The following is a 20,797-nucleotide window of genomic DNA, read 5'->3' as shown; positions in this document are numbered from 1 at the left end:
TGTAATGTCACACCCACCATCTCCCCTTTCCACCTGCCCCCAACCTCCTACGGCCTGGCCCCTCCCAGATACCTGGGTCCCCCTGCCAGCACCCCTCTGGTCCCACCCGCTCTGCCTCAGTTTCCTAGGAGAAAACAGCTCTGGACTCCTGTGTTCCCACCAGTGTTTATTGTCTGGGCTGCGGGACAGGCTCAGGCCCAGCGCCCGCTGCCCACTCAAGGCCTGGCCTGGCGCTTGTGCAGCTCCTCCCGCACCCGCTGGCACAAAGCCTGGCGCAGGACAGGTTCCAGCGGGCTGTGGGCGCACACCTGCTGCGCCACCTCCTCAGGGCTGTCATCCTGCGGGGAGACAGGGTGAGAGGTTGCGGCCCCCATGAGCCGGGGCCTGCGGGGCAGAGGGTAGCTCATGCTGAAGCCCCTGGGGGTGGCTGTAGGCAGTGCATAGGCAGGTATGGGGGGGGCACATGCCACCCCCTTGCTGCCGACATGGCTGCGACCAGTCCCCACTCGCAACCTCCCCCCTGCTACCGACACTGTCGCTGCTGACGGTCCCCGCTCGCTGCCGACAAATGGTGTTCCCCCAGTCTCGGGAGGCACCAGTTGTTCATGGTGTTGCCGCCTTCCCATCCCTGCCAGACCCCAGGGACTACAGCCAAGTGCCAACCTCCTGGTGGGCCTGGGGGTTGTGCAGCCAGGTGCCAACCCACCTGTCCAGGGGGTGCACCCTATTGCCCCCTGCCCTCCCACCCACAGGAGCTTGAGACCCCTGCTGGACCCCAGGGCACTGCAGACAGGACCTAAGGCCGCTAGTGCTGTCCTGGGGTGCTGCAGCCCGCCTACCCGGGCACCCTGCCCCTCACCTGGTGGACGATGACGGCTGTGACATCACCGCTGTCGGCTTCGAACTCGAGGCAGAACAGCTCGGGGCCCCGAGGGTCAGGCTCGGGGCTGGAGCTGCTCTCGCTGGAGCCCTCGTAGTCCAGGCTGTAGCTGGGGTCCGGCTGGCCTGGGCAGAGAGGGGCCTGTGAGGGCAGAGGGGCAGCCTCCTGCCCCTAAGCCTTGACCTGCAGCCCCTGCCCCTGCTGCTGCCCCTGCCCCCCAGCCCAGGCGCCGGGCTCACTTCGCCGCCGGGGGTGATACACCTGCTGGTCGGGCTTGCGGGGCCGCGGGGGGGTTGGCGTGTGCCTCTTCTTCACCTTCTCCTTGGCTTGCTTCATCTCCCGGTCGTAGTCATCCCTGCGGGCAGCAGGGCATGAGGCCGGGTGTCTCCCAGCGGTCCCCAGCATGGGGGGCAGAAGCCTCGGGCGGGGCAGGGGTTCTCAACCCGGGGGCGCTGGGGCTGGGGGCACGGGGGACGGATAGGTGGGGGGCAGGTGGGGAGTGCGGGGCACGGCGGGCGGCACCTGGCGATCTGGTTGCGGCGGATACTGCGCACGAAGCCGTGGCTCATGTCCAGCCGCCCGCCCGGCCGCCCCCCACCGCCCCGCTCCAGCTCCAGCTCCGGCTCCGGCTCCGGGGCCGCCTCCATCGGGCCGCCGCCCGGCCCCGCCCCCCGTTACCCCCCCAGGTGGGTTTGGGGACTCGGTCCCCCTCGGGCTGTGCAGGCGGCTAGGGCCGCGCCCCGAGGGGGCGGGGCGGGGCGGGGCGGGGGGCCTGGTGTAGCAGAGACGTCCCGGCCCGAGGGCGGCGAGCAGCTTCTAGGAAAAACGGGAAAAAAGGGGGCGCTGTGTCTTTAAGGAGGGAACTCCGGGGAGAGCAGCGGTCGGCCACCTGGCAGCCCGTAGGGAGCATGCGCAATCTTAGAAAGGCTGCTGGGGGGAGTTAGGGTCAGCTCTGACTGAACATCATTAGGATGTGAGTGCGCATGTACGAGAGACACCAGAGGGGAAATGCGAATCGGATGGAAACAGGGATCCGTAGTAAAGCAGACGCCCACAGGCTCTGCGTGTCGGCGCATGCGCAAAAAGGCGGAAGTAAGCGCTTGGTTCTACCCAGCTCCACCCTCGTCATCGCTGCGGCGCATGCGCAGAGAGGCAACGCGGGCTGTGTTGGGGGTGCGGCCATGTCGAGCCGTGTGAAACGGGAGCGGGAGCGGGAGCTGCGCGCGTCCCCAAGGGGCTCGGCGCGGGGCAAGCGCGAGGCTGACGGGGACTCGCGGGGGGGCGCGGCGCGGGAGCGCGACCGGGGCCGCGCCCGGCGGGAGCCCGAGCCCGACCGCGCGCGCCTGAAGCGCGAGGCCGAATCGGAGCGGGACCGCGCACGGCGGGAGCGCGCCGGGGAGCGGGAGCGCGCCGAGGGGCCGCCCCGCATCAAGCGCGAGCGCGAGGCAGAGGCCGACTCCGACCCGGAGCCCGAAGTCACCGGTGGGCGCGGGGGGCCGGGTCGGGGGAGGGGAGGGGAGGTAGGACGCCTGGGTTCCGCCGCTGACGCGTGTCCGTGTCCTGCAGTGCGCTACGGACGCTTTGACCCCGAGGACCGGCGCAGCCGCCACTGCCCCTACCTAGACACCATCAACAGGTGCGGGGCAGGACCTCACGTGCACAGGGTGCTTGGGCGTGTGCACATGTGTGCATGTGTGGCCACACTGGCATGCACATGTGTGTAGGCTCGCATGTACCACACATGTCTGCCTCGGCATAGAGGCGTGCCCACATGTGCTCCATGACCGCCATGCCCCTATGTGCACGCACCCGCCCAGGCTCTGGAGCAGGGGCAACATCTGCCTCCTGCCGGCCCAGGGCTGGGAGCCGGGGTGCGGCAAGGGGGAGGTCCCAGAGGCGGCCTCAGACAGGTCTGCGCTGGGGCCACCTTCAGGCCCTGCCCACTCAGCCTCTTCCCCATTCACTCCCAGGAGTGTCCTGGACTTCGACTTTGAGAAGCTCTGCTCCATCTCCCTGTCGCACATCAACGTCTATGCCTGCCTTGTCTGCGGCAAGTACTTCCAGGGTGAGTGCTCAAATGCGACTGTGCAGCACCATGCAGGGGGACCGGGTGGCAGGGGCCTGCAGCGGGTTCCTCTGGTCTTGACTCTTCCCCCAGGCCTCACGGTTCAGGAGCCAGCAAAGCTGGGAAGCATAACGCTACTGTTGCTGTACAGTGTGCCCAGGGCGCTCCAGCAAAGCGCTACTTCATTCACACAGCCTAGCTTTGCATGTACAAACATGTGTGCATATATGATCATGTGTGATTGTGAATGCAAATACATGTACGTGTGGATGTGCATGTATACATGCATATATACATGCAAGTGTGCATGTGCACATGCCTATACATAAATCCACGTGCATACATGTGCACGTACACATGCATAAATCCTTGTTTGTGTGGGAATGTATATGTACATGTTTGCATGTATGTGTCTATATATGTATATATACATGTGTATGTAATTGTGTGTGCATGTGTGTGCACTTGTATACGTGCATATATGTACAAAAATCCATGTGCATACCTGTGTATGCATGTCTATGTATGTGTGTACATGTGTATGTGTGTCCGTTTATACACATCTGTGTGTGGAGGTGTATATATGCAAACGTGTAGATGTGTGTGCCTTGACTACTGCCCCTTTCACGTGCAGGCCGCGGCCTGAAGTCCCACGCCTACATCCACAGTGTGCAGTTCAGCCACCATGTCTTCCTGAACCTGCACACGCTCAAGTTCTACTGCCTGCCTGACAACTACGAGATCATTGACTCCTCCCTGGAGGATATCACGGTATGTTTAGGGGAGGGACTGAGACACGGGAGGGACTGGGAGGAGCAGGGGGCACAGCACGAAGAAACCTTAGAGACAACTGTGAGTTCCGGTCAGTCACCAAGGCCCCGCCAGGTTTTTGGTCACAAGGCACAGCCCTAACACACACATGATCTGACAGCCAAGGCGTGCACATATGTTTGTCCATGTCATAGCACACCCCTATTCAGACTCCTCTAGGCTGAGCCAGTTCCCATCCTTTCCCTGGTTCCTTTTCTACAGCCATCCATGCACATGGTGTGTCACCTTCCACTGGTCTCTCGAATATCTGGAGGGATCATGGGCCTCTGGGCTTTACTGGATGGGTTCCCATCCCAGCCTGAGCCTTCTGGGACTGAACTATTCCACCCCTTGTCCAGCCATCCCATGACAGGAGCCCATGCCTGGCTCAAGTGCCTAATGTTGCTTTTATCAGGACTTCAGGTATTGGTCAGGGGCACTGATCAAGCCAGTGCTTTAGCAAAGGCTTTGCACAAGCAGCGTATGTAGCAATCAGTGGTCCAGCCAGGCCTAGGGGCTGGAACAGGCTCTTTTTGCCCATAGCAAATCTCTGCCTATACCTAGGGTTGGATCCCAACTGAGAGCCTGCAGTGTGAAGCAGCTGCACACAAGGTGGATGTGGTTTTGGGAGGCATCAATAGGTGGGTTGGGGCAAGATGCAGGAGGTGATCATGCCTCTACTCTAGATTGCATGCCATTATGGCTTCCACTTTTTAAACACAATGTGGAAATCTGAGAAAGGGTCCAGAGCTAGTGACAAATATGGAGGGCTTGGAAAGCAAGTCCTGCAAGGAGAGGATGAAGGAGCTGGGCTTGGGGGGAAAAGGCACCTAAGAGGCATGATACAGGTGGCGGGGGGAGTGGTTAAGCCTTCTCTAGAGGCACTGGTTGTTGGCTGCAGCCCAGCATGGGGATGGCGACTGGGCTGTACCAGTGCTCCTGCTGGGACTCGAACCATAGCGTCCTGGCTAGAGGATCTTGCCTTTTCATTCATGCTCAGACCACAGTTGCATTTGGGGTCTAGAAGTAATTTCTCCCCCAGTCAGATTGGTATGGAGTGGGGGGGAAGGGTTCCCTTCCTCTGTAGTGGAGGCACAGACTTCCTCGGGGATTTCTGGAGCATCTATTAACAACTCTTTACAGCAGCAGGATGCTGGCCACCACAGCTCCCCTGCTTTCTCTGGAAGGCTCAGAGGTGATGTCTGGTGTTGTGCCAGCATTGTCTTATGGAGAGTTTAGATGATGGATGGGTCTGGGATGGTTTGGACAGTGCTGATCTTGCCTCAGGCAGGGGGTTAGACTAGATGTGACCTCTGCAGGTCCCTTCCAGCCACACTTCTTTATGATTTATCACCTGCTGGCTGTTGGTCACCATTGTGGGTTAGATCACTGCTTACCACACAACCAACCTAGCCCAGCAAAGGTCTTTTACTGCTCGGGGGACTCCCATATGGTGTGATGCTGACATCCGTAACTCTTGAGTCCCCTGAACCCTGCACCTTGCCTCTCTCTGCAGTATGTTCTGAAGCCCACGTTCACCAAACAACAGATTGCCAACTTGGACAAGCAGGCCAAGCTCTCGCGGGCATATGACGGTACCACCTATCTGCCGGGCATTGTGGGATTGAATAACATCAAGGCCAATGACTATGCCAATGCTGTGCTCCAGGTAGGGGCCCCTGAAGCTGGGAGCCTGTGGGGTGTGTTGATCCCTTAGGATAGATTTGGCAGGTGGCGGAGGGGAGCTGAGGATTTCCTTTGACAGCTCCTGTTCTCATGAATCCTTCGATGTTGAAGCAAACGTGATTAGAATTGACCGTCAGAACTGCCAGGGACTGGGTCAGATCCTAGGTCTGTCTTGTCCAGTCTTCTGTTTCACATGGCAGCAGAGAGCAGAGGCTGGAACAGAGGGGGAACTGGGTATTTTGCCCCTATTCTTCTCTCACTTGTAGCCTCCAGCCTTTAAAGTCTAGGATGTTCTGATTCAGAGGCGGTGCTTCTCAATCCTGTGCTCAATAGCTACTGATTCCCCCTTCTTCCAAGAACATGTCCAGTCCCTGTGAATCTGGCTGAACTCTCAGCTTCCCCCACATCTGGTAGCAATGAGTCCTACCCTTGAATGACATGTTGGGTGAAAAAGAACTGCTTTGTTTTCATGTAGGCTCATGTAGTCTCTAAGCCTGGAACAGAGATAGAGGGTGGGGTGGTCTGAGTTGGAGAGCTTCCTTGAATTAGCCTCAAGGTGCCTGGCCACTTGGCTGCTCACTCTGCATCCCACCCACCCCCGTGCCCAGGCTCTGTCCAATGTTCCACCCCTCCGTAACTACTTCCTGGAAGAAGACAACTACAAAAGCATCCAGCGCCCACCAGGAGACATCATGTTCCTGTTGGTTCAGCGCTTCGGGGAGCTGATGCGGAAACTATGGAACCCCCGTAACTTCAAGGCCCATGTGTCCCCCCATGAGATGCTGCAAGCCGTGGTGCTCTGCAGCAAGAAGAATTTCCAGATCACCAAGCAAGGTTGGGGGGAGCTGCGCCAGATGTGGTTGGGCAGGGGTGGGTGGGGTATGGCTGTGGCTAGAAGAGGGCAGGTTGTGTGGGAGAGAAGTCAGTGTTACCCTAGACCCTTGGATTGGGAAATCAGTGGGTTGTTGAGGGGGGGAATACTTCAGGGTCCTGCTATGCTTCCGAATTAAAGCTGGATGCAAACCAGCTGTAAAATTGGTACACATTTTCAAGCACTAACTAATTGCTTGGCTCTTTTTATAGCTAGATGGCCATTTTAATGGCATGATAATTACTTTGCATATATGACCGGCCTAAGTTCATTGTGTGGTTCACTACCAAATTGTGCAATATATGTAGCAGGGGCTTGAGAGACTACAAGGGTTTTTTTAAATTCATGTTGGTTTATTTAGCAGACAGTAAATGCTTTTACACCAAGAAATGCACTAGTTACCTTGTAAGTGAGATTTGCATTTAGTTTTGTAGATTAGATAATTGAGGGTTTTGCTGGGACACTTTGGCCCCCGCCACACATTACATATAGTACACAACTCGCTGGTGAAGCATGCAATAAATTTAGACTGGCCACACATGCAGAGTAAAACCAGCCACACGTGCAAAGGAAGTACTACCAATTAACTGGTTAATCGCATGATGTATTTAGACTGGCCATACATGCAAAGTAATTATCACACCATAAAAATGGCTGTCCAGCTACAAAAAGCCACATCGCTATAAAGTCAGTACTTGAAAAAGTGTAAGAACTTGATAGCTAGTTTTTATCCAGCTTTCATTTGAACTTGTGGCAGGTTTATCTGCTGCATTAGCTGTGGCTGGAGGTTTGTGCCACTTATCGGGGCTGGGTTTAGCCAGGGATGGTGTGGAAGGCAACGCACCAAGCTTTCAGGTGGCCCCTGGCTCAGCAGTTCAAGCAGGAGACACCCCAGTCTGGGCACTGGCAAAGCCCAGAGCTCCCAGCTCTGACAGGGCTAGGTCAGCAATGTCTTGGGACCCCCTGGCTTGGGGCTGTGTTGTGCCAGGGGCTGTACAAACTCCCACTGGCTTAGAAAAGGGAATTCCTCACCCTTCTCTTCCTTTTCCACTCCCAGGCGATGGCGTGGATTTCCTCTCCTGGTTCCTCAATGCCCTTCACGCTGCTCTAGGCGGGACGAAGAGGAAGAAAAAGAGTGAGTGGGTGTAGCAGGCTCAGAGGTGTCTTTCCCAGTGACTGGCAGACCCTCTGGGGTCTCTATCTTTAGTCCTCCTACATAGGCAGGCTTGTTTTACCCCAGCCCACCAGGTACCTCACCTGGGCAGTCAACCAGGTATCTCACCTGCAGCCTGGCTCAGAGCTCCTTGCCCTGGGGCAGCCACAGCCACCCCACTCCCCAAATCCAGAGGCTGGGCTTATATACCCCCAAGCCCTGCCCCAGCTTTCTGCTCCACCTCCCCAGTGCTCAGGTGCTCTTATCCACAGCCTTGCATTGTGCAGCCTATGGCTTAATATAAACAGGTGCCACTTTGTCCTCAGCCTTTCTGCCATCAGTGCTGCCTGGGCTGTCACCCCAGCCTTCTAGTAATGGGTAGGGTGGAGGGTTCCTTGTTACAGGGGGGGAAACTGGGAGATCCAAGCCAGTGGCTGGATGATGTAGGTGCTGGGGTGGCATGTCTGCTGCTTTGGGGTACCCCTGGCAGCTTCCACCACACTCAGGAGCACAGGATTGGGTGTTTCCTTTGTCAAATACTGGCTGCATTGTTGCAGGTTATCTGGCAGCACAGTTACCTAGATACCCCTCCTCTAGATAATTCTGTACCATCCTTGCTTCAAGCCACTTACTGTTGTTTATGCCAGGGCTACTTAATCCCTGTCTGAATCTGGCCCATGGGTCTCCCTGTGGGTGCAGAAATTTGGGAATGGCAGTAATAAACTCCACCATTGTTCTCCCCTCTCCCCCCACAGTAACAAATTTCCAAGCCCTACACAGCAAGGTTGGCCCTGGCCGGGCTGGTTCCATCCAGCTGGGTTCTTACGCAGGCCCATGGACCCAGATCCAGTCTGTGGGATGAATAGGTTGGGCACCATTTATCTATGCTACCCCCCACCATATTCTCCTGGCTGCCCTTGCTCTGAGCTTCTTGGTGCCCACTCATGGGTCCCCCACTTGGTGTTTCCGCAGCCATCGTGACTGACGTCTTCCAGGGCTCCATGCGCATCTTCACCAAGAAGCTGCCGCACCCTGACCTGGTGAGTGCCCAGCCCGTCGCAGTCATGGGATGCTCCACATTCCTTCCCTCAGGCTTCCATGGATGTGCCTGTTAACGCTGCGGCTCGACTCAACCCCCTCAGCCCTTGGCCAGCCCCAGACTGGCATCTAGTTAAACATGCTGGGAGCCCGTGCTTTCCTTACTGGTGCTTGGCACTTGCGATTGCTAGCAGCGCTGAGAGCTCCTGGCCGAGATCAAGGCCCTGCTATCCTGGGCTCCATGCAGACACAGCTGCTAAGGCTGGTCCTGTCCATGATAGAGGCAAGTGATGATTTAAAGCAGCATCTTCTTGCTTCATAGTGGAATTTATAGTTTCTAGTACCAGCTTTGTGCCCCTGGTGCATTCTGTAAGGGGCCAAGCCCAGTCCCACAGCTAATTTGGGCTGGGGGTCTATGCTTGTGTGGGGCACCTCTGACCTAAGGATTCTTTGGGCTGCAAAAATACCATATTTCCTCACATACATACAACACACCCCAGAATATAATACACATCTTGCTTTGGAGTGGAAGAATATAGATTCATAGAAAATAAAGGGTGGAAGAGACCTCAGGAGGTCATCTAGTCCAGCCTCCTGCTCAAAGCAGGGGCAGCCCCAACTAGATCATCCCAGCCAGGGCTTCGTCAAGCTTGGACGAAATCTTAAAAATCTCCAAGGATGAAGATTCTACCACCTCTCTAGGTAACCTGTTCTAGTACTTTACTACCCTCCTAGTGAGAGAATTTCTCTTAATATCTAACCTTGACTTCCCTTGCTGCAGCTTGAACCCATTGCTCCTTACTACTTGCCATCACTGAGAACAGTCTAGTTCTACCCTTCAGGTAATTGAAGGCTGCTGTTTCATCCCTCCTCTTTTCTTCTTTTCTCCAGACTAAGTAAGCCCAGTTCCCTCAACCTCTCCTCATAAGTCATGTCCCTTTCACCATTTTTGTTGCCCTCTACTGGACTCTCACCAATGTGTCCACATAGTTTCTGTAGTGGGGGCCCAAAACTGGACTCCAGATATGGCCTCATCCATGCCAAATAGAGGGGATAATTGCTTCCTCTTGATTTGCTGGCAACGTTCCTTCTAATACAGCCCAATATGCTGTTAGCCATCTTGGCAACATGGGCACACTGTTGGCTCATATCCAGCTTATTGTCCACTGTGACCTCCAGGTCCTTTCATGCAGAGCTGGTGCTTAGCTAGTCATTCCCCGGCCTGTACAATCCCAGCATGGGGTTGTATTGTCCTAAGTGCAGGACTTTGCACTTGTCCTTGTTGAACTTTGTGAGAATTCTTTCAGCCTAATCCAATGTGTTGAGGTCTCCCTGAATCCTAGCTCTACCCTCTAGCATATCCACTCCTCCCCTCAGCTTGGTGACATCCACAGATTTTCTGAGGGTGTACTCCATTCCATCTTCAGGTTGGGGGCAGGGGAAGATGGTTCTTTGTAGTGATTGAGTAGCAGCTGCCTGTTGGCTCCTCACTAGATTTTAAACTGACACACCCTGCTCCAATGGCATTTCTCCCATGTCAGTAAGGCATTTATAGGCCTGTGAAACCAAAGGCAGAGTGGAGGCCATGGTCTGACTACAAGCTGCTAGATTTTGGGCAGAGGAGGTGGAGGAGGGACAGGGGGATGACACATAAAGGTGTGCGTTGTATGTGTGAAGATACATTAGCTTCCACCCTATGCCTCTTCTGTAAGTGCTGAGGGCCCAGCACTGCAGTGGATTGGGTTAGGGGAGTCCTTGAGGGGCAGATTAGCCTCCAAATGCCCCTCTCTCCAGCCTGCTTCTAGAGCAGTGAGGCAATGGAATTAGATGCCCAGGGGATTTGTGGACTCCATCACTGGATGGGTTCAACAAGAGGTTGGACAGCTACTGTTCAGAGATGATCTAGGTGCAGTGATACCTGTGCTCTGCTATGGGGATTTCCCAGGCTTTGCTGGCTGCTGCACAGGGCCAGGAGGGAATTAACCCCTGTTCCCCTCCGCTAGCTGCTAAGCATGTCTTGTATTTCTAAGCCTTGCTCTGAGGCCCAGGCTGGGGACAGTGCCTGGGCTGTGCCAATGCTCCTGCTGGGATCGACTCTGGAAGGTCCTGGCTAAAGAGTCTTGCCCTTCCTTCCGTTCAGGCTCAGACCAGTGCCACACTGGGAGTCAGGAAGGAATTTTCCCCCTGGTCGGATTGGTACAGACTGGGGGCAAGGCAGGTTGCCTTCCTCTGTAGCAGAATCCTGGGATCTCTTGGATGTCTTGAGTGTCTGTTGACATTTTACAGCAGCAGGACATTGGCTGCTGTGGTCCCTCTGCTTTTCCTGTGGTAGCTTTGGGTGTGAGGTCTTGTATTGTGTCAGGGTTGACAGTAGCTTTATTAAGAGGTTGGATAATGGAAGTGTCTGGGATGGTTTGGACAAGGCTGATTCTGCCTCAGGCAGGGGTTGGGTTAGATGTGAGCACTGCAGATCCCTTCCAGCCCCATTTCTCTGTGCTTTCCCCTTGAAAATCCCCTGTGGAATTTAGCAGCCTTAGTCCTGGCTTTAGCATATCTTGTCGGGGGTGGAAAAGCTGCTGTAAGCAGGACTGAGCTCCACCTCCCCGGCCTACTTTGCTCCAGCCAGCAGAGGAGAAAGAGCAGCTGCTGCTGAATACTGAGTACCAGGAGACGATGGTGGAGTCGACCTTCATGTACCTGACACTGGACCTGCCCACAGCCCCACTCTACAAAGACGAGAAGGAGCAGCTCATTATCCCCCAGGTGCCCCTCTTCAACATCCTGGCCAAGTTCAATGGCATCACGGAGAAGGTACGGCCAGCACTACCAGCTTCCAGCCACTGGGGGCACCCTTCCTGGCTTGTTCCACTGGGCAGCCAGGAGCTCCAGGCAAGAGGGGGAGGGGATCATCAGGTATCTTAGAGCTGTTCAGGGGTGTGGGGGTAGGGAGGTGGATTGGTTAAAGCAAGGGATAGCTAACCTGTGGCATAGGTACCCTGCCCCTGGCAGAGATCAGAGTAATGGATGAGGCAGGGAGTAGAGAGAAGAGAAACTGATGGGGCAGGGAGACAAGGGCAGGGAAGGCTGTTAACAGAGGGTCCCAGGGAGCTGTTGCCAGGCTCAGCTGCTACCCCAGCAAGATACCAGGTCTCTGGCCTCTGCTCTCGGCCCCATTGCTGAGGTTCACACATGTGCCTGCTTGTGCATGTTCCAGGAGTACAAGACATACAAGGAGAACTTCCTGAAGCGGTTCCAGCTGACCCGACTGCCACCCTACCTCATCTTCTGCATCAAGCGCTTCACCAAGAACAACTTCTTTGTGGAGAAGAACCCCACCATTGTCAACTTCCCCATCACGTGGGTCCCTGCTAGGGTTGGGGGGCAGAGGTGAAGGACTGGATGGCACCAGGCCTTGAGGCACACCCTTGGGGCTGGGGTCTCCTGTGGCCCCCCCACCACTGCATGGGTGTGGAATTGCTTGTACCCTCCTGCCTGGGGTCTCCTATGCCCCCCTGTTCAGTACCTGAGTCCCAGGGGCTGAATTTGCTTGCACTGATGCCCCCCAGCTAATATTCCAGAGCTGCAGAGACTCCACAAGCCTCTCTCCACCATCTCTGCCAGCCCTGTCTGCTACAGGAGGGTGGTGTGGGGTTGGGTATCCAATAGCACCCTTCCCCGGGTTCACTGCTGTATGACTGGTTGAGCTTGCCTTAGTTTCTCTGTGCATTAAGCAGGTCCCATTCTTCCTCAGCTGCTGGGAGCTTCACCCTGGGACCAGGCTGGCTTCATGGCAGTGCCCTGGGCAGGCATGGGATGGGAGGGGGTGGTATGGATCCACTGATGCTCCCCTGCCCCCCCCCCCCCACAGGAACGTGGACCTCCGCGAGTACCTTTCAGAGGAGGTCCAGGCCACACACATACACACAACGTACGACCTCATCGCCAACATTGTCCATGATGGAAAGCCCAGCGAGGGCTCCTACCGCATCCATGTGCTGCATCATGTGAGTGACTGTCCTCTGTGCCCCCCATTGCCCAGGTCTTGGGTCTTCTGTGCCCCTTCCCTGCCTAGATCTGGGGTCTCCTGTGCTCCCCCTAGATCTGGGGTCTTCTGTCCCACCCCACCCCTCCCACTGCCTGGATCTGGGATCTCCCATGCCCCCAACTGCCTGGGCCTGGGTAGCTCCCATACCCACCCTCTGCACAGGCCTGAGGGTCTCTGGTGCTTCCTTGTCCAGTCTGAGGTCACCTGTGCCCCCCTCACTGCCAGGTCTGGTGTCTCCTGTGCAACCCCCAACCTGGATCTCAGATCTGCCATGCCCAACCCACCCCCTCACCCCTCGGTGTCACCTTGGCAGGGCACAGGCAAGTGGTACGAGCTGCAGGACCTCCAGGTGACTGACATCCTGCCCCAGATGATCACACTCTCTGAAGCCTACATCCAGGTGAGTGGGGCATATGCTGCTGCTCCTGGCCCCTTGTGAAAGGCTGTGGGACCGTGGCTGTGAATTGGGCCTGGACGTGGGGCAATGGGTGTGTCTGTGGTGGTCCCCCCCACCCCCAGATTGCCACAATCCAGGTTGCAGGTGGGGAATCTGCTTCTAGGCCAGCTGGGACAGGATGGCAGGACACTGAATGGTTCCCTTTATAACCCTCCCCCATCCCCATCTTGGGCAGTAGGAGGCTAACTGGGGAAACTGAGGCATGGAAGCAGAACCTCACTGCCTGGCTTTCTCTACCCTCCCCCAGATCTGGAAGAGGCGAGAGGATGAGGAGACCATCCAGCAGGGTGCGTGAGCAACGTACAGCACTGGCATGGACCACTGACATCTCCAGCCGGGTACTGGGGGGCTCCTCCCTCCCCCCTGCTGCACCCCTCATTGCCAGCCAGACACTGGCCCCCTCAGGAGGTGCCAGGCTCTGCCCAGGGACTCTTCTGCCTGCACCAAGGACTTTAAAGGGTTTTTTTTTAATTGCATCTCTTCGGTCTCCTTCCTGCCCCTATGGTGCCCCTCACAGCTGACCTTGCCTGGGAGACATCCACAGGGCTGCCCACCCCCTCCCAATGCCAGACTGGTCATGCTGGACCAGGAGTATCAGTAACTCCCCTCCCTCTCCTGGCCCAGCTGGGGTGGGGGGGCAGCAGTTAAAGCTTTGTTATCCTCCCCCCCCCCCCCCCCCCCCCCGCAACAAACCCATTACCCCTGTTCTTTTTGTACTGGGGGGCAGCTGGCTGAGGTCTTGGCAAGGGGAGAAGGGAGCCTCTGAGTTCCAGCAGGGGCTTTAGGTCCCCCTGCCCCCAGCTGAAACACAACACTTCTAAGTCATGTAGCAAAGCAGGGGGGTTTATTATAACAGCTGTTTCCAGAGGGGGAGCAGGGGGCTGGATCTGACTACTTGTGGGGGGCAGCTTGGATTCCTGGGGGGTGCAAAGGTCAGGGGCTGTGGGGGCATCTCGTTGCAAGGGGGGGTGCTGCTACCCCCACACGTGGTCCTGGCAGTGCTTCAAAGCCTGGAAGAGAATTATGGGGGTCACTGCGGTGCCCTGGGCTACTGGGAGGCCCCCAACTGGGATGGAGGTGACAGTCACTACCACCCACATGGTTCAGGGCCCTGAGGGTCAGGCAGGGACTCGTGTACCCTGAGGGTCCTAGTCAGTGCCCTCCAGGGCAATACTCACGCCACACTCCTTAGCTGCCTCCATGCTGGAGCACCAGTAGACAGGGCCCAGGCTGCAGTGCTTGGGGCCTGAGGCTCTCTTGGCCTCACACAACCCCAGATCCTGCAGGCACAGGTTCCTCTTATGGCCTGGGAAGTGCCTGCCCCTACCCCCCAGTGCTGGGGCAGGGCTTCCAGCCTCCGGCTAGGGCCTGTGCCAAGCTGCAGGGCTGGATCTAACCCACCCCCTTGGGCACCTCCCTTACCTGGCAGGCAGCGAGGGCATCCTGGTGCCTCCCCTGCAGCAGGGGCAGGCGAGACTGATGCTGGTGGATGAAGTCCATACACTGCGAGTGGGGGCATGGAGGGGGGAGATCAGTGCCTGGGCACCCCCAGACCTCCCCCCCACATCTAGGGCTTTGGATGCCCAGCACTCACCTGCTCCCAGCCCAGGTGGGCGCTGGCGCAAGCTCTCAGCAGTGCCGCCTTGGCCCCTGGCCCAGAGCTGTTGCTCCCTACACCCGCCAGCACTAGGCAGGCCCCACAGTGCCCTGCCTGCCCCCCAGCCTCTGCCTCTGTGGGGTATACAGAGGGTTAGTGCCCACCCCCCCACCCCCCCCCACCATGGTGGGGTAGGCAGTGATGTACTGCCCCAAATGTGGCCAGCCCTGATCCCAGACACCCTTGGACTCAGAGGGGCCCAATCCTGTGCAGTCCCCCACACCCCTTCCCCTCCCATCTGTGGCCCCTACCCACAGCCTGGGCTCACCAGGGCCATAGCCATCCTCTGCCACGCACATGAGCAGCATCCCACAGAGCAGGCGGGGCCCAAGTTGGCCCAGTGCTGCCTGCAGCGCAATCACCGTGTACTTCTCAGTCAGGCACTGGCAGGTCCCGGCTACTGTACCTGGCAGCAGGTGGCACAGCCCAGACACGGCCTTGGCAATACCCTCCTGGAGGGGCAAGGGGGGCAGTCAGGAGCTCCCCCAGCCCCTGCCAGCTGCCTCTACCCATTTCCATGGGGTGTTGACTCTGGATCCTAACAACAGCAGTACCCAGCCTTGTTCACACTGAGTGGCAGGGCTTGGATGGAGGCAACAGCCCAAACCAGCTTGCGACAGCCCCCAACCCCTGAATACCGCCTCCCCCACTCCCGGAGGCAGTACCTTGGGAATGGTGGATTTGATCCGTCCCACTAAGGAGCGACACATCCAGCAGAGTGGCAGGGGGATGGGCAGGGCCTGGGGGTGGTGGGGAGAGGAGGTGTTAGGGCTGGGTTAGGGCAGTGGTTGAGGAAATGGCCCCAGCTGGAGTCTAAAGACCCCAGTTGTGGCAGTAAGTAGCAGCGCTTCCAGACCCCAAACAGCTCCTGGTGCTGCCTGGATCCGTGGCAGGAAGTGTCTGCACCCCCTGACCTCCGAGTCCTGGAACCTAACGACCATCATGTTAACTCTGGTGCCCAGTGATGGCTTTGTTGACCCACTGCCCCTTCAGCTTCTCAACCCTGAATCATAACGATGGAGTCGACTCTGGATGCGTTGACTGAACCCAGAGGTTTCTGACCTTTAAATGCTAACTCCACAAAGCCCAGTGATGGCTGTGTTAACTCTTTCACCTCTGATCATTCCAGCAATGTTTCTCTCACAGCCCCCCCCCCCCCCCCCCAGGTGTCTGGCCTCTCTCCCAGTCCCTGGCCCTGCACCCGTCTCCTCACCCCAGGCACCCAGAGCCCGCCCATACCTGGGGGTCAGCATAGGCAGCGTGGAGACCTTGCAGCAGCTGGTGCAACAGTGAGTCTCGGCTCCAGGCAGGGCCTTGGGGGCACAGCCCCAGCTGGGTGCAGACAACTCCGGGCTTCTGGGGGGCAGAGTGGGGTCACGGGGCCCCAGGCTGGATGCCTGGGTTCTCTCCCAGGCCTAGGAGGGGATTGGGGGCTGGGGGATTATAGCAGGGGGGCTGGGAGCCTGGATGTCTGGGTTGTCTAGCTTTAAGAGAACCGGGATCTGGGGGTTAGAGTGGGGACCCTGGACACCTGGGTTCTCTTGGAGGCTGGAGCCCTGAACTCCTGGGTTCTTGCAGGGGGGTTTGGGGGATAGAGCAGAAGTGGGAGGTGAGACGCTGCTTCTCTGGGGGGGTGGTCTTGGGAAGTTAGAATGGGGAGGGCCTGAGACCCTGGACATCTGAGTTCTCTGAGGGGCTGAGAGCTGGGGGACTGGGCCCCTGGAAGCCTGGGTTCCTTGAGGGGGAGCAGGGACACCCGGATGCCTGGGGTCTCTAGGAGGTCTGGAGGGGTTAGAAGAAGGCAAACAGTGACCTCAGATGCCTGGGTTCTCTGCAGGGAGCAGGGGCACTTGGATGCTTGGGTGCCCAGGTCACCTCCCTGAGGGGTGTGGGGGTCCCCCTGGGTCCCTGCCTGGGTTCAACTCATGCCTCAGTTTCCCCAGCTCCAAGGGGCTGCTCCACCCTCCCTCCCAGTTCTGGGCAGTGGAGTGGAGGAGGAGAGAAGGGGGGGGCTGCACTCTGCACTTACGACTTGACCCTCCAGGCAGGTGAGGAGGAGGGCAAAGGCCTTGTCCACCAGCTCCTGGCACATGGGCACCATTGTAGGTATCGGCAGCTCCTGGCACTTCTGGCCCAGCGCCTGCTGCAGTGAGCCGGGGTGGGGGGAGGTGTCAGGGCTGTGTGGCATAGGGACCTCCCCGCAGCCCCCCAGCCCTGCCCTGGGTACCTTCACAGGTGATTCCTGCAGCATGTGGGTCAGGAGGGTGACGACCTGCTCACAGTCACTGCACGTGTCCTCCTGGAGGGGCAGCCAGGCTTGGGGCTGTGCCAGCACCCCTCGCTCCCGACCTAAAGCTCCCCTAGCAGTACCCCACACTCCCAACCTGGAGTCCCCGGCCCCTAGGCACCTACAGTGAGGGTGCGGTCCCTGCCCAGCCGGGCACACAGCTCCAGGGCTCCACAGCGCTGGGCCACAGCCAGGCTCTGGCACCAGGTCACGGGACCCCCGGCACAGTCCTCAGGGGGCAGTGCAGGCAGGGCTGGGGGGGAAACATCCATCAGCACCCTAAGGCGGGGGGGGAGGGAACCCAGGCATCCAGGCTCCTAGCCCTGCCCCCCTGAGCTGAAGGTGTCCAAGGCCCAATCCTTGGCCCTAGGGGAGCCCAGCTCTGGTGGGGGAGCTGCCCCAGCCGCATGGAACAGCCCCCACCTGAAGCTCCCCAGAGCAGAGCGAGCAACAGCAGCTGGAGCAGGTCCATGGTGGAGCAGCCTGCTACTGCCCCAGAGGACTTCCCTATATACCCCAGGGCAGGGACAACCTAGGCTCAGCCCACAGCCAGGGGGAGGGAGGGGCTGTGCCCTCCCTCCCTATGCCCCTCACTCTTGACCCGCAGCTCCCTGCTCCCTCAGCCCTGCTGGTGACCCTCACTAGTGCTCCCCAGCCTTGCCAGTGCCCCTCACTCCCAACCCACAACCCCCTGCTACCCTAACATTGAACTCCAGTTTCTACGCCACCTCACCCCCCTGCCGCCAAGGCTCCAGGGTCCCCAACCAACCCAGCCCAGTCAGCACTGGTCCCAGCAGCACCACCCCACCTCCCCCAATAACCTCCTCCCCTCCACTGACAGCCCTAAAACTGGGGCTGGTCTCAGCATTGATCAGGGCCATGACTAGGGGGAGGGAGTTGGGTCTGTGGGGGTCAATTTGGTGGTGCTGGGAGCCTGGACACTTGGGTTTTCTCCCAGGCCACCCCCTGCCCAGCCTGGGGCAGGAACCTCGTGCCTGGGGCCTTGCCCAACTGAGCAAACAACCCCTGAATGGAGCCATTCATGCCCCAGGTGGGGAAGGGAGGGGGCTATTTGTAGAGGGGGGGGTTGATTGCACTGACTTATCTGGCAGGACCCCCTCCATCAGCTCCTGCCTGCTGGGGGAGGGGTGGGGACCAGCACCCTGGTTGCCATAGTGTGATGCCCTGGCCCTGTGTACTGGTGGGGGGTCCCAGCCTCCCTCATGCCCTTACCCCGTTGATGTCTTGGATTCTGGGCATGGGTCTGGGCTGAAGGGCAGGGGGCTGCAGGCTGGGAGTCAGGGACACTGGCAGGGGTGGGCAAGGCCTGCAAGTCAGGAGTGAGGAGCACCAGCAGGGCTGTAGGGGGTGGTCAGCCAACACCCCAGGAGGCACAGTGTCCCCTTCCCAAAGCTGGCAGAGAACCCAGGTGTCCCCAGTCCCAACTTTAATCCCAGCCTCCCGCTCCCCTTCAAACACTAGGAGGGAACCCAGGCCTCCTGCTTACCCCTCCTCATGACCTCGGGTGTGTCAGGCCCAGAAGGGCTCTCAGGGCCCCCTCCACCCACACCCACACCAAGCTCTCCAGTCAAGTGGGCACCACAAGGGCTCAGGAATGTGCCCATGCTTCCCCCCCTCCCGGTGGCTGTGGGTTGGGAGTAGGGGCACCAGCAGGGCTGGGGGAGCAGGGGCTGCCAGTAGGTTGGGAGTGAGGGGCACTTGCAGGGCTGGGGGGGCAGGGGCTGCCAGTAGGTCAGGAGTGAGGGGCACCAGCAGAGCTGTGGGGAGCCAGGGCTGAAGGTAGGGAGTGAGGGGCACTGGTTGGGCTGGGAGGAAACAGACTTGAGGGGCACCTGCAGGGCTGGTGGCAGAAGGCTGGGGGCTGTGGGTCCAGAGTGAGGGGCAGCAACCAGGTTGGGGGCTGTGGGTTGGGAGTGAGGGACACTGGCAGGGCTGGGGGGAGGGCACACCCAAGCACCCCAGCCCCCTTCCTTGGGAATGCCCTTTGGGGGAGAAATTCCCCCTCCCCCCACCAGGCAGCGCTCCTTGGGGACCCCATGGCCCCCCCTTAGATCCCAGTGGGGAAGATTCTCAGGACATCTGGGTTCAGTGTTGGGGGGGCAGGCCTGCCAGAAGCTGGGTACAGCAAGGCAGGGGAATTGCCCCCAGCTAGGACAATTAGCTGCAGCTGGGGCTAATCCAGGCAGAGCTCCCAACTCCACCCCCATCCCCCACAGGGCCAGGCACAGCAGTTACCCCAGGCGATGTTCCCCTGAGGTACGTGTCCTCTGTCCCCTACCCCAGATTTGAGGGAGGTTCATTACTCACTCTGGGACAACTGTGTGGTGAATCTCCCTCCTAACAGGGGCAGCCTTGGGGATATCTGACCCCCTAGGTTGGGCTATGGGCCCTGCCTCCCCCCTGGCTATACAAACCAAGGGGAACTGAGGCAGTGGCTTTGTCGTGTGGAACTTGTGTGTCCTGTGGCCTCTGCCAGTGCCAGAGGCTGCCCCACTGAACCCAGATGGCTGTCCCCTGGAACCCAGACCCGTCCCCCTGCCAACCAGGCCAGGATTGGGCCCCAAGGTGCCAGGCACTGTACGTCTGCGGGAGGGTAAACCAAGGCATGGGGGGACGGGGGAGGGAGGGCATGGATTGCAAAGAACAGGGGAGAACCCAGGCATCCAGGTTCCCAGCACTCCTCTGCTCTACCCCCCAGTCCCCTCCTCCCCTCCAAGCGAAGAGGGAACCCAGGCATCCCGGCTCCCACCACGGTCACACTGGGATGGGTGATGGATGGGGCCATCAGGCCCGGGCAGGGGGTTCCAGACCCCCGCAGTGGGGAGGGCAGGGGAGGCAGGTGTATGCACATGTGCATATCATTTGCATATGCATGAGTATGCCCCACTACAGCCCATTTCCCTCAGTGCCCCTGAAGCTGTCCCCACACCTCCCAGTCCCCCTAGGGGCCCTGAGTCCCCCCAGTCCATTAACTCCTCACAGGCTACCCCCAGGCAGGGTCCCCATCCTCTGGGTGCAGTAGGGGGGGACAGGGGGGTAATGGGATCTGCGCGGGAGGGAATTCATTTCCCGGCGCTAATGCGCTGTCAGCGCGGGGCCAGGCACCGTGGATGATGGAGAGTCGCCCCCGGCGCCGCGGACGGCTTAATGGGGCGGAGAATGAGCTGCTCCCCTCCTCAGCTGCGGCACTGGCCCCCACCCTACCCCGCAGCCCCTGGGGAGGCAGCTGGGGGTGCTGGTCCCCCTAGCTCAGGCCCCACTTGGTGGGGGTGCCCCACAGCACTGAGCTAGGCCCAGGGGTCTGTGCAGAGCCTAGAGCCCCTGATATCAGCCTTGGAGGGGGTTCTGCCCTGAGCCCAGACCCCTGTTTGCAGCTGGGGTGGGGGTATGCAGGGTCTGGAGCCCCTGATTGTGCCTGGGGGGCTGTCTGTGAAGAGCCTGGAGCCTCAAATTGTGGCTGAGGGGTCTGTGCAAGGCCTGGAGCCCCCTGATATCAATCGGGGTGGGGGGTCTGTGCAGGGTTTAAAGTCCCCAGTTGCAGCCAGAGGGTTTTATGCAGGGCCTGGTTCCCCCAGATATCAGCCTGGGGTGGGGGGGGCCGGGTCTGTACAAGTCCCAGAGCCCCCAATTGCAGCCAGAGGGGTTCATATAGAGGCTGGAGCCCCCTGATATCAGTTTAGGGGTCTGTGCGGAGCCCAGAGCTCCAGATTGCAAACTGGGGGTCTGTACAGGGCCTGGAGCCCCCAATTGCAGCCTGAGGGAGGTTCTGTATAGTGCCTGGAGCCCCCTCATATCAGCCAGGGGTTCTGGACAGAGTCTGGAGCCCC

General features: G+C 59.0%; 3 protein-coding genes across 5 annotated transcripts; 1 reads left to right on the top strand and 2 right to left on the bottom strand.

Annotated features, from left to right (window-relative positions):
* Positions 1-153: 153 nt before the first annotated feature.
* C7H2orf68 (chromosome 7 C2orf68 homolog) lies at positions 154-1,711 on the bottom strand. Of its 2 annotated transcripts, none has more exons than XM_006275004.4 (4): positions 1,403-1,704; positions 1,120-1,235; positions 860-1,005; positions 154-338 (listed from the first exon to the last, which is right to left on the bottom strand). In XM_006275004.4, the coding sequence occupies exons 1-4, from the start codon at positions 1,525-1,527 to the stop codon at positions 216-218; spliced, it is 510 nt and encodes a 169-aa protein (XP_006275066.1). In that variant the 5' UTR covers positions 1,528-1,704; the 3' UTR covers positions 154-215. The 2 variants fall into 2 exon arrangements, with proteins under 2 accessions (XP_006275066.1, XP_059586518.1); XM_059730535.1 differs by having other exon boundaries at positions 299-384; positions 1,403-1,711.
* Positions 1,712-1,836: 125 nt separating this feature from the next.
* USP39 (ubiquitin specific peptidase 39) lies at positions 1,837-13,476 on the top strand. Of its 2 annotated transcripts, none has more exons than XM_006275003.4 (13): positions 1,837-1,972; positions 2,447-2,516; positions 2,851-2,945; positions 3,580-3,716; positions 5,272-5,424; positions 6,050-6,275; positions 7,370-7,447; positions 8,438-8,505; positions 11,126-11,314; positions 11,718-11,860; positions 12,372-12,507; positions 12,862-12,948; positions 13,253-13,476. In XM_006275003.4, the coding sequence occupies exons 1-13, from the start codon at positions 1,864-1,866 to the stop codon at positions 13,298-13,300; spliced, it is 1,539 nt and encodes a 512-aa protein (XP_006275065.1). In that variant the 5' UTR covers positions 1,837-1,863; the 3' UTR covers positions 13,301-13,476. The 2 variants fall into 2 exon arrangements, with proteins under 2 accessions (XP_006275065.1, XP_059586510.1); XM_059730527.1 differs by lacking the exon at positions 1,837-1,972 and adding an exon at positions 2,060-2,362.
* A 347-nt stretch (positions 13,477-13,823) lies between these two features.
* Positions 13,824-17,221, bottom strand: SFTPB (surfactant protein B). The gene is made up of 10 exons (XM_014610695.3): positions 17,075-17,221; positions 16,890-16,961; positions 16,692-16,805; positions 15,902-16,018; positions 15,328-15,402; positions 14,931-15,114; positions 14,600-14,736; positions 14,428-14,508; positions 14,184-14,285; positions 13,824-14,015 (listed from the first exon to the last, which is right to left on the bottom strand). Exons 1-10 carry the CDS (start codon positions 17,219-17,221, stop codon positions 13,980-13,982), a joined length of 1,065 nt encoding a protein of 354 aa, XP_014466181.3. The 3' UTR covers positions 13,824-13,979.
* Between the last annotated feature and the right edge of the window lie 3,576 nt (positions 17,222-20,797).

Source organism: Alligator mississippiensis, chromosome 7 (genome assembly GCF_030867095.1).
Source record: "Alligator mississippiensis isolate rAllMis1 chromosome 7, rAllMis1, whole genome shotgun sequence".
NCBI classification, from domain to species: domain Eukaryota; kingdom Metazoa; phylum Chordata; order Crocodylia; family Alligatoridae; genus Alligator; species Alligator mississippiensis.
The sequence above is the reverse complement of the archived record's forward strand: the minus strand, read 5'-3'. Positions and strand labels throughout refer to the sequence as shown.